The sequence below is a fragment of the Trichophyton verrucosum genome (assembly GCF_000151505.1).
Source record: "Trichophyton verrucosum HKI 0517 chromosome Unknown contig00330_1.f1.exp, whole genome shotgun sequence".
NCBI lineage: Eukaryota > Fungi > Ascomycota > Eurotiomycetes > Onygenales > Arthrodermataceae > Trichophyton > Trichophyton verrucosum.
In genome coordinates this window covers 21,187-35,025 of record NW_003315423.1, presented here as the reverse complement: position 1 = coordinate 35,025, position 13,839 = coordinate 21,187, and the positions used below count along the sequence as shown (strand labels likewise).

At 49.7% G+C, this 13,839-nt stretch overlaps 6 protein-coding genes across 6 annotated transcripts; 4 read left to right on the top strand and 2 right to left on the bottom strand.

Moving 5' to 3' along the window:
- Positions 1-130: 130 nt before the first annotated feature.
- On the top strand, positions 131-3,286 carry TRV_04198 (uncharacterized protein; the record flags this gene model as incomplete). Its single annotated transcript, XM_003021641.1, has 3 exons — positions 131-648; positions 719-3,101; positions 3,170-3,286. The coding sequence occupies 3 exons, from the start codon at positions 131-133 to the stop codon at positions 3,284-3,286; spliced, it is 3,018 nt and encodes a 1,005-aa protein (XP_003021687.1).
- A 306-nt stretch (positions 3,287-3,592) lies between these two features.
- TRV_04197 (uncharacterized protein) lies at positions 3,593-6,226 on the bottom strand (the record flags this gene model as incomplete). The annotated part of the gene is made up of 3 exons (XM_003021640.1): positions 3,593-3,764; positions 3,830-5,802; positions 5,930-6,226. The coding sequence occupies 3 exons, from the start codon at positions 6,224-6,226 to the stop codon at positions 3,593-3,595; spliced, it is 2,442 nt and encodes an 813-aa protein (XP_003021686.1).
- A 277-nt stretch (positions 6,227-6,503) lies between these two features.
- TRV_04196 (uncharacterized protein) lies at positions 6,504-8,013 on the bottom strand (the record flags this gene model as incomplete). Its single annotated transcript, XM_003021639.1, has 5 exons — positions 6,504-6,804; positions 6,868-6,966; positions 7,028-7,405; positions 7,601-7,637; positions 7,782-8,013. The coding sequence occupies 5 exons, from the start codon at positions 8,011-8,013 to the stop codon at positions 6,504-6,506; spliced, it is 1,047 nt and encodes a 348-aa protein (XP_003021685.1).
- A 1,651-nt stretch (positions 8,014-9,664) lies between these two features.
- TRV_04195 (uncharacterized protein) lies at positions 9,665-10,416 on the top strand (the record flags this gene model as incomplete). The annotated part of the gene is made up of 4 exons (XM_003021638.1): positions 9,665-9,802; positions 9,929-10,058; positions 10,123-10,224; positions 10,262-10,416. 4 exons carry the CDS (start codon positions 9,665-9,667, stop codon positions 10,414-10,416), a joined length of 525 nt encoding a protein of 174 aa, XP_003021684.1.
- Positions 10,417-10,901: 485 nt separating this feature from the next.
- On the top strand, positions 10,902-11,527 carry TRV_04194 (cytochrome P450, putative; the record flags this gene model as incomplete). The annotated part of the gene is made up of 2 exons (XM_003021637.1): positions 10,902-11,278; positions 11,347-11,527. 2 exons carry the CDS (start codon positions 10,902-10,904, stop codon positions 11,525-11,527), a joined length of 558 nt encoding a protein of 185 aa, XP_003021683.1.
- Positions 11,528-12,100: 573 nt separating this feature from the next.
- Positions 12,101-13,810, top strand: TRV_04193 (FAD binding domain protein; the record flags this gene model as incomplete). Its single annotated transcript, XM_003021636.1, has 1 exon — positions 12,101-13,810. The coding sequence occupies one exon, from the start codon at positions 12,101-12,103 to the stop codon at positions 13,808-13,810; it is 1,710 nt and encodes a 569-aa protein (XP_003021682.1).
- Between the last annotated feature and the right edge of the window lie 29 nt (positions 13,811-13,839).

Genomic DNA, 13,839 nt, shown 5'->3' with positions numbered 1-13,839 from the left:
ACCGTCTCAAGACGGGCGTCTTTTTGCATGCATGAAAGCTCCCGATAGCCTGTCTACCGGTAGCTATTGAGCTCCCCTGTGCATCCCGGCCTGTCCTTTCTCCATCTCCCTGGCCACGCCCGCCGGCAGGATGCTGTCTCGCGCCGCTGGCCTTCGCAGAGGCCCTTCTCTCCTGCGACCGTCAGCGCCGTCTCTCTCTCCTGCTCCGGCTGCCTCGTCTCTATCATCATCGTCATCTCTCTCCGCTATATCTCTCCTGTCGCTGTCGCTGTCGCCGTCGCTCTCTTTCGGTATTACTCAGCCTTTCCGCCGAAGCTTCGTGCGCCCAATCAGGCCCGCGACCTCCCCCCGCCCGCCATCGTCTTTCACCCCGCCAACTTCTGCTACTTCTGCTACTTCTTCTCTTCCTCTCTCCTTGACATCTACAACTTCCTCTCCCTCTGCTCGTCTTCCTCGTCAGTTCAAGCGATTCTGCTCATATAGGAGAATGTGTCATGCAAGGCGAGGTGACGACTGCGCCGCGGGTTCCATGCCCGTGGCCGCTCAGGGCCGCGAGATCCTCCCGGACAACGTGAAGCCGCTGCACTATGACTTGACTCTGGAGCCCAACTTCGAGGACTTCTCCTTCCAGGGATCTGTTCAGATTGAGTATGGCTATCCGTGTTGCCCGTTTTATGAAATGCAAGACTGTTAGTGCTAACTAGATGGTGACCGATAGCCTCGACGTTGTGAAGGAGACGAGCTCTATCACTTTGAATGCCCTTGACATCACTATTGATACTGCTGCTCTTGAGACCAATGGAACAGAAATTGCTACCTCCTCACCAGTTAGCTATGACAAGGACAAGCAGACTGCTACCATCACCCTTGGACAGAAGATTGCTGCTGGCTCCAAGGCCAGGTTGAACCTCAAGTTCACAGGCACCCTGAATGACAACATGGCGGGTTTCTACAAATGCTCTTACAAGGATGCCAATGGCAACCAAAAGTACATGGCCTCCTCCCAGATGGAGCCTACAGACTGCAGACGCGCCTTTCCTTGCTTCGACGAACCCTCTCTCAAGGCAGAGTACACTGTCACCCTCATTGCAGACAAAGACATGACCTGTCTGAGCAACATGGACGTGGCTTCAGAGACCGAAGTCAAATCCACCATGGTCAGCCATCCTCGAAAGGCTGTTAAGTTCAACAAGTCCCCACTTATGTCAACTTACCTTGTGGCTTTCATTGTTGGCCACCTCAACTATATTGAGACAAAGGCCTTCAGGGTGCCAATTAGAGTGTACGCTACCCCAGACCAGAACATCGAGCACGGAAGGTTCTCGCTCGACCTTGCTGCCAAGACCCTGGCCTTCTATGAGAAGGCCTTTAACAACGAGTACCCGTTGCCCAAGATGGATATGGTTGCTGTTCCCGACTTTGCTGCCGGTGCTATGGAGAACTGGGGTCTGGTCACCTACAGAATCGTCGATGTCCTGTACGACGAAAAGACCACCGGTGCTGCTACCAAGGAGCGCATTGCCGAAACTGTGCAACACGAGCTCGCTCACCAGTGGTTCGGAAACCTGGTCACCATGGACTTCTGGGATGGCCTCTGGCTCAACGAGGGCTTCGCCACGTGGATGTCGTGGTACTCGTGCAATGTCTTCTATCCAGAGTGGAATGTCTGGCAGACATACGTTATCGACAACTTTCAACAAGCTTTGTCTCTTGATTCCCTTAGAAGCAGCCACCCTATCGAGGTACCTGTAAAACGTGCAGATGAAATCACTCAGATCTTTGACGCTATTTCCTACTCCAAGGGCTCTGCTGTCCTTCGAATGATCTCCAAATACATGGGCGAGGAAAAGTTCTTAGAGGGTGTAAAGGCATATATCAAGAAGCACGCCTATGGAAACACCACCACTAGTGATCTATGGGCTGCCCTCAGCGAAGCCAGTGGTAAGCCTATCGACAAGGTTATGGATATCTGGACTAAGCAGGTTGGTTTCCCTGTTCTTACAGTAAAGGAGAACAAGGAAAACAGCAGCATCACCGTCCAGCAGAACCGTTTCCTTCGAACTGGAGACGTCAAGGCCGAGGATGACAAAACGCTTTACCCCGTCGTCCTGGCTCTGAAGGGTTCTGATGGCATTGACCAGTCTGCTGTCCTTTCACAGCGATCCGAAGAGATCAAGGTTGATCTCGACTTCTACAAGCTCAACGCAGACCACTCATCTCTCTTTAGAACATGTTACACTCCCGAGCGCCTAGAGAAGCTTGGAGAGGACGCCAAAGCCGGTCGCCTTACTGTCGAAGACAAGGCTGGTATGATTGCCGATGCTGGTGTCCTTGCCGCTTCTGGCTACCAGAAGACTTCCGGCAGCTTGTCTCTCCTTAAGGCGTTTGATCAAGAGAACGAATTCGTTGTATGGAATGAGATTCTCACTCGCCTCGGTTCCATCCGCGGTGCCTGGATGTTTGAAGATGAGGAGACCAAGAACGCCCTGAAGACATTCCAGCGCAATTTGGTCAGCCAAAAGGCTCACGAACTCGGTTGGACATTCAGCGACAAGGACGGTCATGTTCTGCAGCAGTATAAGGCTCTCATGTTCAGCGCTGCTGGCTCTGCAGGTGACGAGAAAGTCGTTGCTGCTGCCACCGAGATGTTCAAGAAATTCTCTGAGGGTGACTACGATGCCATCCATCCCAACATCCGTGGAAGCGTCTTCGACATTGCCCTCAGAAACGGTGGCGAGAAGGAATGGCAGACCGTCTTTGACCGATACAAGAATGCACCCACCTCTGCCGAAAAGAACACCGCTCTCCGCTGCCTTGGTTCCTGCGAGAAGCCAGAAATTGTGCAGAAGACTCTCGACCTCACTCTTTCCGAAGAATCCAGAATCCAAGATATCTACATGCCTATGTCCGGCCTTCGCTCCCACTCCGCTGGTATACTAGCACGCTGGAAGTGGTTGCAGGTTAACTGGGAGCCATTGACTAAGAGGCTCCCTCCTGCCTTCTCTATGCTGGGATCTGTTATTCAGATCGCCTGCGCTAGCTTGTCTACCGAATCGCAGCTGAAGGAAGTAGAGGAGTTCTTCAAAGACAAGGACCACAAGGTAAGATACTTTTTTAAAAACTGATCTAATTTTATTAGTTGGCTTTCTGCTAACTAGCACACGTATAGGGCTATGACCGATCCCTGGAGCAAAGTCTCGACTCCATTCGCGCTAAGGCTGGCTGGCTGTCGCGTGACCGTGGGGATGTGGAGAGCTGGCTCAAGACGAACGGATTCAAAGCCTAAATCAACTATTAAATAACGTATCCTTCTGTGAGATGCATACTTTAAAGGCTCTCGGCAGAACAGATACCCTGGCCATAAGAGCCTTCCTATAGGTTGACAAACGATCAATCTTACATTCGTTAGGACATTGTCCTTATGTTATGCATGACGGAACCTACCTATGGTTACCGCATCGTAGCCCAAAGGTTAGGGTGTATATAGATATATTTCGAGAGAAGCCACCCTCCTTTAAAGTCGTAGACGCTGCGCCTCAATGAAAAATCTTCACTTCTTTAGATCATATATATCGTATCTTACACTGGTTATTTACCATCCGCTACCACCACCTTTGCCGGCAAACCCAGAGCTCTCTTCAATTTTCTTCTGGCCTGCTGCACCCATTCCTCTAATCGGTTTAGACTGAGCAGCTTCATGCTTGCGCAGTTCCTCCGGTACTCTTGATATAGACGATTTCATAAGCATTTGTTTAAGATCATAACTGCAGACAAAAGTTAGTAATTAAGAACCAGTATCAATAAGGGGAGTGTTAGGGAATCAACATACAGGACATCATTATCTTCACTACCAAGGAATGTGATTGCAACACCACTCTTCCCTGCACGACCAGTTCGTCCAATACGATGAGTATAACTTTCAATATTCGTAGCCATATTGAAGTTAACCACCAAACTGACGTCTGGAACATCTATACCACGACCGGCAAGATCTGTGGCAACCAAAACATCCGTCGATCCGTTACGTACGGATGCAAGAGCCGCTTCTCTCTGCTCCTGAGTCTTAGAACCGTGCAATGTGACAGCCGAGAAGCCCATGTGTTTAATATCTCGCGCGACAGCATCACAGTTTCGTTTGATGTTGACGAAGACAATAATCGGAGGACGGTATTCACGTGAAGTTAGAATTTCCGCAAGACGTTTCTTACGCTTGTCTTCTCCTGCAACGAATTCAACCCGCTGCTCGACGGTATCAACTGCTTCGCCGATGTTACCTATCGTAACTATTGCGGGGCGACGAAGGTATTTCCTTGCTATCCGTTCAACGGCTGAAGGCATGGTGGCAGTGTACATCATCGTCTGTCTATATCGGTCCTTGCCACCAATATGTTGGCTCATTGCCTGGGCGTTCTCAGCCTCTTCTGTATCAGGTTTCTCATTTGATACCGGAAGTGCATCGAGAATTTTATTCACAGGTTCCTCAAAGCCAAGATCAATCATCCTATCTGCTTCATCCATAATGACATAGCAGCATTGACTGAGGACGAGTATTCGTCTCTCAATACAATCGACCAGCCGACCCGGGGTAGCAATGATGATTTCGGCTCCGTTGCGTAGATTATATGCCTGCTCTTCAAGCGAGTGACCACCCACAATACTCACAACGTTGAAGTTAAGTGGCGCAGCAAATTTCATAGCTTCTATTTCGATCTGCTGGGCAAGTTCACGAGTGGGTGCTAAAATAATGGCGTAGGGGCCGTCATTCCGTCGCCATTCAAACTCATCTAGCCGCGGGAGGGAGGAGATGTAAACAAGCAGCGGTAGTAGGAATGCTGCTGTTTTACCCGAACCGGTGACAGCAACACCGATGAGATCCCTGTTCTGCAACGCAATTGGTATAGAGACTCTCTGGATAGGCGATGGGTCCTTGTACCCGACAGAGTCAATAATTTCAAGAAGCCTCTTGGGAAGGCCCGATTCAGACCACGAACGCATCGGGTTCGGCAAACCACCACCCTTTGTGCTGATGTTGAAGTCTTCTTTAAATATTCGCCAATCTCTTTCTCGCATGTGTTCCAACTTCTTCTCACTCCAGTGGGCATCAATAGCATTTCTCCCACTCTCCTCCTTTCTTCGTCTTTCCATCTCCAATATCTCTCTTGCTCGGACACTTCCAGCTTCAAGGTCCCTGTCCTCCAAAGCCCTTGCATACCTTCTCACCGAGTCATCTACCACTTCATCTGCAAAACCAGCCAGTCTACCACGACCGAAAAAGTTTGCCTCAGAGCGATTCTGGTATAGTGGGTTGTAGTCAGGGCTAGTGTCTTCTTCCGCATTCCATTCGAAATTGAATTTCCTTTCGGTAGTTCGCCGCCGTTTCTTCTTCGCCGAAAAGCTAGATCTCTGGTCTGCGCCCATATATCTCTGTCGAATGAGCTGTGCTTGAGCATCTTCTGGTAAGGCCCGTTTCTCCCCTTTGTTTCCGGAAGCAGATGCCGAAGAACTCTGTTGATTTTTATCATTACCCTTCTGGTTTGACCTCATGGAAGCCGGTCCAGTCGGTGCATCGTGTCTCAACGCACGGGGACCTGTAGGGATGTGCCTCGAACCATCATTCCTACCAGTCTCACCAGTCCGAGAAGCAAAAGCTGAAGAGTACCCATTTGTCTCTATATCTGGAGTTCTTGAATCCGACCCAGAATTACCATTGGCTGCTGACTTCGCTCGGCGAACGCTGTCCACTTCTTTCATTCGTTTTTCGAGCGCAATCTTCTCCCTCTGTGCTTTACTAAGGAATTTGGGCTATTAACAAGAATATATGTTAGTAACTTGCCCTACAGATCATCCCGATGTGGATATTAAACAACAAGAAGGAGAAGAGGCACGCAAGGTGTTATGCTGGTCAAGAAGATTCGACGGATTAACATACCTTTGAAGCTGCCTCGTCTGCTTCTTTTTTCTTCCGGAGCAATTCCTCAACACTTAGAGGAGTCGCCGCTTTTGTAGTTCCCCATCCTTTCTTTTTCTTGGGCTCTGAAGGGGGAGGGGGGGGAGGGACCAGAGTATCTGGGGGTGGAGGAGGAGCCGGGATATCTGGCGGCGGCGGCGGAGGCAAGCTATGGTCGGCAGGAGGGGGAGGTGGAGGAGTCGGAGGCCGTTCGACGGGCTCTGGGGGAGGCTGCGGAGGTTCTATAGACCCATAGCTACTGTCTGTTATCCCGTCCATCATTAAATATAAGCAGTCCCTGGTTCTTGTTTGCCCGGCGGAATTCAAGACTTGAAGGAAGCTCGAAGCTTTTCTGATAAAGCGCGAAAGTTGATCGTCTTACGTCAGCAATACGCTAAACCCAAATAGGACATCAATTTCGACTACCACAAAAGCAAAAAAGAAGAAACGCCGGTTGATATATCGTTTATGTACATTGCAAGTCGTGAAAAGGGGTCTCATACTATATACAAAAGGGAGTCTTTATTAAAGCATTATTCATTTCTTTTGACTTTTTTCATCGTGATAGGTTCTGGGGCTGGGGAGATGCCCCGTTCAGTCTGGGGCTACTCTGGCTTTCCTCTGACCTGTTGAGGCTCTCCTCGTCATTTTTAACGGGATACCCCCATTTCCGGAAGGCCATGTCTTTCTGGTTGATGAGTTCTTCGTGGCCAGACCGCTTGGAGCGATTTATCATGCTAATTGTGGGGGTGAAAGAAGGCCGTGAGTTCTTGGAGAAGAGGCCGGTACGCGAAGAGAAAAATTGCCTAACTGCAGGCATACTGGAAGCTGTGATGCCAGCAAACATCTCGATCTCCCTATATGTTTTTGTTAGATATGGATACAGAACAAAATTTCGGTTATATAGCTGGCTGTCTTACGTCCAGAGCAAAACGTATCCGACTTTCCATGATGCATCGCTTACATCGTTTTGGAGGAGGACACGATAATAAAGGCTCACACCCGAGGCTGCCACGGCACTAAGAATATGTCAGACTTTTTCCTGCGAAGCCTATAGTGGGTTGCACGGAGATGACTTACAGGCCACCAGTCATGAACACTAGTATGATACCAATCTTCTTCGCAGTTGACAGCTGCAGCTGCCATACAGCGGGCATTGGGAGTATAAATAGGACAACATCGACCAGCGAACCAATGATGCCGGTAGGAATGGAGAACTCGGCGAACTTGAGATAGTGCCATGAGAGGATACAGTCGAGGATAGACTCTCCCGGCCATGGGCTGCTCAGCACGAAAGACGAGATCGAGGTAGCGATATAAAAAAGGCCAGATAGTGTTGCCCCCACATATACGCTAATTCTTACATACCTCCTTACTTTGAATAAGAGGTAGTATTGAATGAAAAGGCTGAGTTTGATCAGTCCTAGGGCTGGCGTTGCTGTGATAACTGTGATGTAGCTTTGCTGCTCTAGTTATCAGCAAATGTCCAATTAACGAACCTAGGGGCTTAATACATACATAGAGATGGGCATTTCCAAGGAGCTTATCGAGGTGCACCTCCCACTCGTGTCTTCCGGCGATTCCATTAATACAACCTTTATAGGGGTTAGTCTGGAACGAGAAAATGTTGAACAGGAACCCGACGTCACTTACCATTTAGTGTCGCCGCATAATATACGAGACTGAATAGCTATATTTTTATTGTTAGACCTATTTTATTGACACGAGGGTATGATCGTGACGGCTCACAAATCCTATGGATATTGTCACTTATGAAAAAGCAGTCAGCCTGGGGTTCACGCTTAACCATCTACCACCACTGGAGTCTACTTACAGTCATCCCACTTCCATGTTTTCGAGATGGCGAGTCGAGTGTACATGCGAATGAAGAAGCAGAAGCAGGCCATAGCCAGGAACGCTGTCCCTACTCCTACAATGACCGGTACTTGAGACACTGGGTCATCGAAATTCGGCGTGACGCCAGGTGGTGGTTTACCGCCTGGGATAGTCGACAGAAGCTCTGGCGGAATGCTCTTGAGAGCACTGGCGTCTGGAGTTTTAGACATCGCCGCTAGCTTGCTAACTAACTAGTTCGATCCGAGGTCTCGATGTTGCTGAGCGCAGATTTCGATCATGCCAAAAGATCGCAGAAGGATTTGTAAAATTGAAAAAAGAGGCCTTACCAACAAGCCGGGCGCTTCGACGTTAATATTGAAAATATTGCCCTCCAGCAAGGCTGCGCAAGCACCTTATGTATATCAGGACAACCCGGAGGGCTGCGAGGCTGTGAGAACCCACAACCAGGCCTGCTTGCCGCTGTACCAGGGTTTCGTTTCTTCTTCTGCCTGCCACATGTACTGCATGGTGAGGGGGGCCATGTTCGTTTCCTCAAGATTACTGGGCGCCTGCTGGTCCGTTGGGGGCCATCTGTCTAACACGATGCCCATGCGGAGCGGTCGAAAAGTCAGCCATTGCCAGCGGCACAGCAATGATCCCTGCCACTGCGGCTGATCTCTCACATATCGACCGGGATTAAGGCGTGGTATTTTCGCATCTGCACCTGAACAACACCCTGTATTGCCCTCCAGGTGTTCCACACGCACTCCGTATGTGCGTGAAGGATTTTAAATTTCGTCGGTTTCCTCTAGTGCAAGAAAATCGTACTCGCCGTGGTTAGCGGTGGATATTGCAGAGCTCTGTTCCAGGCTATTCTACGCCAGGAATTGGTCCGCTCATATTTGGAATTAAGGTAGACCGGGCCGAACTCCCTGAATGAATGTATTTCTGTCGTTCAATACACTTTACGTTTTACGAAGCCCACCACAGCCATGATCTGCTCTTCTTGCTAGTTACCCGCCTCTCCTTTTTCCTTAAAACTCAGCCCCCAAGCCCCTACTCCTCATGGACCTGGCCACAGACATGATCAGCATGGAGGAGGCTGAATGGCCTTTGCCTTGCTGTGGATGATATGCATGTCGTAAGTATTGTGTATGCATACGGAGTACTGTTTCTCGAAATAGGCATATGAAGACCTGGGATACGCCCAGCTCTTGTCCACCACTCAGCTTTCCCCATATCGTCGGGCCCCAAAAGTCACGCAAGCTAAGACACTGCCAGAGAAAAGGCGGGCTGGCCAAGGCTAGCCAGGGGTGGGATGCTGGAGGGGCCAGTTCAGCGTCCCGCTGTGTCTTGGTCCATTGATAAGAGCGATGGTATCCATGTGGTGAGAAGAGACAGTTTAGCAGAGAGGGAGAGACAACAGCGAGAGACACAGGGATAACGTGTGGTTGAATAGATTTTGAACCCGCCCATCATGCACACTGAACCACCCAGCAAGCATATTGTCACAATGGCAATCCCAGTACTACCCTCATTCTCGAAGCTGGCTTCGACTGTTGACTCTCGAGGTTGGAACTGGCACTGGTATCACGTAATATACCTCTTTTTGGCATGGCAGACAGCGCAGATATTGTGGAAGTTCTGGTGGAAGGCTCCGGTATGCATACCTGGATTGGACCGGTAACGCTCATGGTGTTAATATTGACGTGGCCGTTTAGTCCAACGTCATTATTGCCGCATACCCTACGCCGTTAGGAAGGTTTTTGACGGCATTGCATATGGTATTTGATTCTGGAGCGCTCCTTGAAAAAGCGTACGAATCGGTATGTGTTTCCGTGAAGAGATCCTTTGGAGTCACTAAAAGGGCAAGTGGTTAATATGTTCCAGGCCGGCGGAAAACCGTTTGCGATTCCCATGCTAGATCGCTGGATTATTTTTGTTTCCAACACAGAGACCCTCAAGCAGCTCGACCGTGAACCCGAGCATGTTCTATCACTACAGCAAGCTCTGCATGAGGTAACGTCGCCCTAAATTCTTTGCAGTGGTGGCTGAAGAAATCCGCTAAATAGAAATATGTAGCTCGCGTCCACAGGACCAATATTAGGACCCCATCAAGTAAAAATAGAGAACAAGGGAACACAGAGCGAAGTCTCTCGTGTTGTGGTTGGCGTGTTGAAGAACAAGCTCCGTTCAAATATTCCTTTGATGAGTGATACCCTTCGAGAACGAGTTAGGAAATCAATGGCTCTGGAGATGTCTCCGCCAGCAAACGGTATGTTGGGGTTTTGAAGGATGGCTATACGGGACAATTTGCTAACAGATTATACCATGACCAGAGGCTTGCGAGAAGAATGAATGGAGACAAGTTAGGCTTATGCCAGTACTCCTTCGCATCTTTACCAGTGTAAATCTTCTTCCTCTGGTTGGTGAAGAACAAGGTGTGTATGGTATCTCTCCATGTCTATTATCATACAGTGAAGCTGACAGAGGACAAAGCCAACCGCCCTGAAGTGTACGACGATGTGATGAACTTTTTCTGGAGCTGTGCCCGGGCTTTTCCCATCGTAGATATGATGCCCAGTTTCCTCACACCGTTCGTTATCACCCCCCTGAACTACATCGAAATATAACTGACTAGATTGTTGCAGGTTCATCGGGCCAATTGCCATGGGCTGGGGCGTAACGAGAACCAAAGTATACGACCTCTTGTTGTGGCATACTACGAAGGCTCTTGAAGATAAGGAGGTTGGCAGAGAAAAACAGGTATGAACGGTCCCCCTCTCTCGCATGGCAATAAGGAGAAAGGGGGAAAAAACGTAACTAACAGATCTTAAGCACGCTGGGGGCCACGTCGCACAATGGGCTTCCGAAATAACAAAACTTCGAGATGCAGCAGAAGTGGCCAAGATATCACTTGGACTATTATTTGCGAGCGCATTCCAAGTGCCGATGGTAGGTCAAGGCTAATATAACCCCCGCGTGTGTCACCATCCATACTGAAGATCCGGTGGCACAGGTTGTTCAGTTCTGTATACACAGACTATGTAGGCATGGGGAGTACACAGACAAGCTCAGACAAGAAGCTCTCGAATGTGAGAATCTTTCTTTTGGCGCGATGAACCGAGAGATGCCTTACCTGGACAGTTTCATGAAAGAGACCTCTCGTCTGAGTCCCGGCCCAATCGGTAAGTCAGCCCTCAGTTCCTCCATCTCCGGTATGGCTGTAGAAAAAAACCATTACCTAACCCCTACAACAGTAAGTGCACCTCGTACAGTCATGGTACCGTACACAATGGAGGATGGCTGCCACATCCCAGCCGGAAATTGGATCGCCATACCCCAGCTTGCCCTCATGCGTGACGAGAAAATCTGGCCCAACGGTAAGGAATTCGAGGGATTCCGTTTTGTCGACGAGCAAGGCGATGCGTCAGAGTCACGGTTCACCCATCCAAGTCACGAGTTTCCCTTCTGGGGTTCAATAAAGCATGCATGGTAAGTTTTACTCGAACTTCCTCGGAATTTCGGACTTGGCTGCGACAACGTGCTAACCTCCGGACCAGCCCTGCACGCTTCTATGTCTCCGTTGTCATCAAAATGGTCCTGTCACATCTTCTTCTAGACTACGACTTCAGACTCGAAAACCCAACAGCGGCCCCGTTCCTGACCTTTGGCAAGGTCAGAGTGCCTAGTCCCTTTATGACGCTGCTCGTCCGGAAGCGCTCCACTGGCTCGAGGGTGTAAACCGGGGTTCAGCCTAGCCGCGGAGATCCGGTATGCTCCTCCCCCTCATGATGAAGATTCTGAAGGATTTCTCCTTATCTATTTCGCTTCCGTGTCTTGTCATAGGCCCGGCATCAATTTTTCCATCAATTCTCTGTATTAAACTTTCTGTAATTATTATTAGTATTATTATTTTTTGGGTTGTCGAAGGATGAAGGTTTAGACATGTGGGGAAAGAGTTCGCAAGACCGAAACTTAAATGCACATGCTTAAAATCTTATTTTTTTCTTTTCTTAATAATGACGCAGTTGGTGGTCGATCTTTCGACAAGGTGAACGCGCGTGGGCTGAGACGGCTTTGTGATGCAGAGCGTGCAGCTGCAGCCTTGGGACCTGGTTGGAGATTAAGAGGGGGGCATTGTCGCGCATCAGAGGCAGCTGTCACACAGCTACGGGGTAGCTGGGTCTGTGTTGGTGTTTGTTGCAGGGCGCGCTGCTGCCTCTTCTACCCCCAGCCTTGCTCCATTCTGTATCTGTGAGAACCCAAGGTATTGAGAAAGAAGAGAAGAAGACGACAGCGACCAGACAGGGCAAAATGACCGCTACATCTGTTACTGCGGCTCTCCTGATTGCTGTTTCTGTCTTCTTTGCCATGCGCCGTTTGCGCGGAAGTCCAAAGGAGCTTAAGGAGCCGGAGCTTATAGTTCGCTCGTCGGAAGCTGCCATACGACTCAACAAGCTCCCCGCATCTGCCTTGCCTGAGGACGTTGTGATTTTGCCTCAAAATGCTGCGACCTTCAGGAAGTCGATGAACACATACTGGGCCCAGCAGGAGTGTGAGGTCGTGCCTGCGTGTGTTGTCCGGCCTCGGAATATCGACCAGCTCTGCGCAGCCGTCACTATTCTTAAAGGGGAATACGACAGACGAAGGAGGTCAGAGGATGGGGAAGGTAGTATTAAGGAGGGTGGCTTATTTGCTGTCCGTAGCGGTGGTCATTCAGCTGTCTCTCATGCCGCGAGCATCGAGGACGGTGTGATGATTGATATGAGCCTATTCTGCGACGTGACCCCATCGAAGGATGGGTCGAGCGTCGTAATCGGTGCGGGAGCTAGATGGGGTCCAGTTTTCGAAGCTCTGGCTGCGAAGGGTCTTGCTGTTGCTGGTGGACGAAACTCACATGTTGGTGTCGGCGGCTTGACATTAGGAGGTATACGAGTATCATTCCCATCATTGCTTTGCAGCACTAGAGCTAACGTTAACGGAATACAACTAGGTGGAATCTCCTTCTTTTCTCAACGTGTCGGTTCGGTATGCAACAACGTTCTGAGCTACGAAGTCGTCCTGGCCTCTGGGACTGTTGCCACAGCCTCACCTACTTCTAATCCCGACCTCTGGCGGGCCTTGAAAGGTGGTGGTAACAACTTCGGTATCCTCACTAACATTACTCTACGCTGCTTCCCTTCTACCGACATATGGAGCGGTTTCCTCTATATGCCATCCAGTAGTGCTCAAAAAGCCCTGCATGCGTTCCACGACTTTGTCCACAGAGCTCATCCCGACAATACTGGAATTACTTATGACCGCCATGCGTCCGGTCCGATCGCATGCTTCACTTACTTGCAGCAACTTGGTATCCAGGCTGTCTCAGTCAACCTCGTCTACACGAAGCTCCCTGAGAAGAAGAACAAATGGCCTGAGTGTTGGGAAACTTCTGGATTCAAATCACTTTGGCGCTTCTGGAGTACTTGCAAGGTCCGCCCACTCGCAGATGCTTGCGATGAAATGAACTCCCTTAATCCTCCTGGTAGACGTCAGGTGCTTGCTACCACCACCATCAAGAATGACATGGCAACGCTACAAGCAGTCTACGCTGCCTATAAAGACGCTATTGCGCCTATCAAACAGGCTAATATCAAAGGCATGTCATGGACGCTCGTTTTGCAGCCCATGCTAGCAAACTGGGCTGGGGATGGCTGTGACGGAAACCCCTTTGGCCTAGCAGATACCAAGGAGCCTCTTGTGATTGTCTCCTTTACCGTCAACTGGATTGAGAAGAGTGACGATAAACTCTCTGAGAAGCTAACTCGTGACGCGATTGAGCAGATCGATGCTGCTGCCGCTGCCAACGGAACTGGCCACCGGTATCGATACATGAACTACTGTGGAGACTGGCAGAGGCCGTTTGAGGGATACGGAGAGGAAAACGCACAACTCTTACGCGACATAAGCAAGAAGTATGATCCGGAGGGCTTGTTTCAAAGGGGCTGCGTAGGTGGGTTTAAGCTTGATATAGAATATAGCTAAGTCATACGGTAAAGTCGATTTATTTTCTT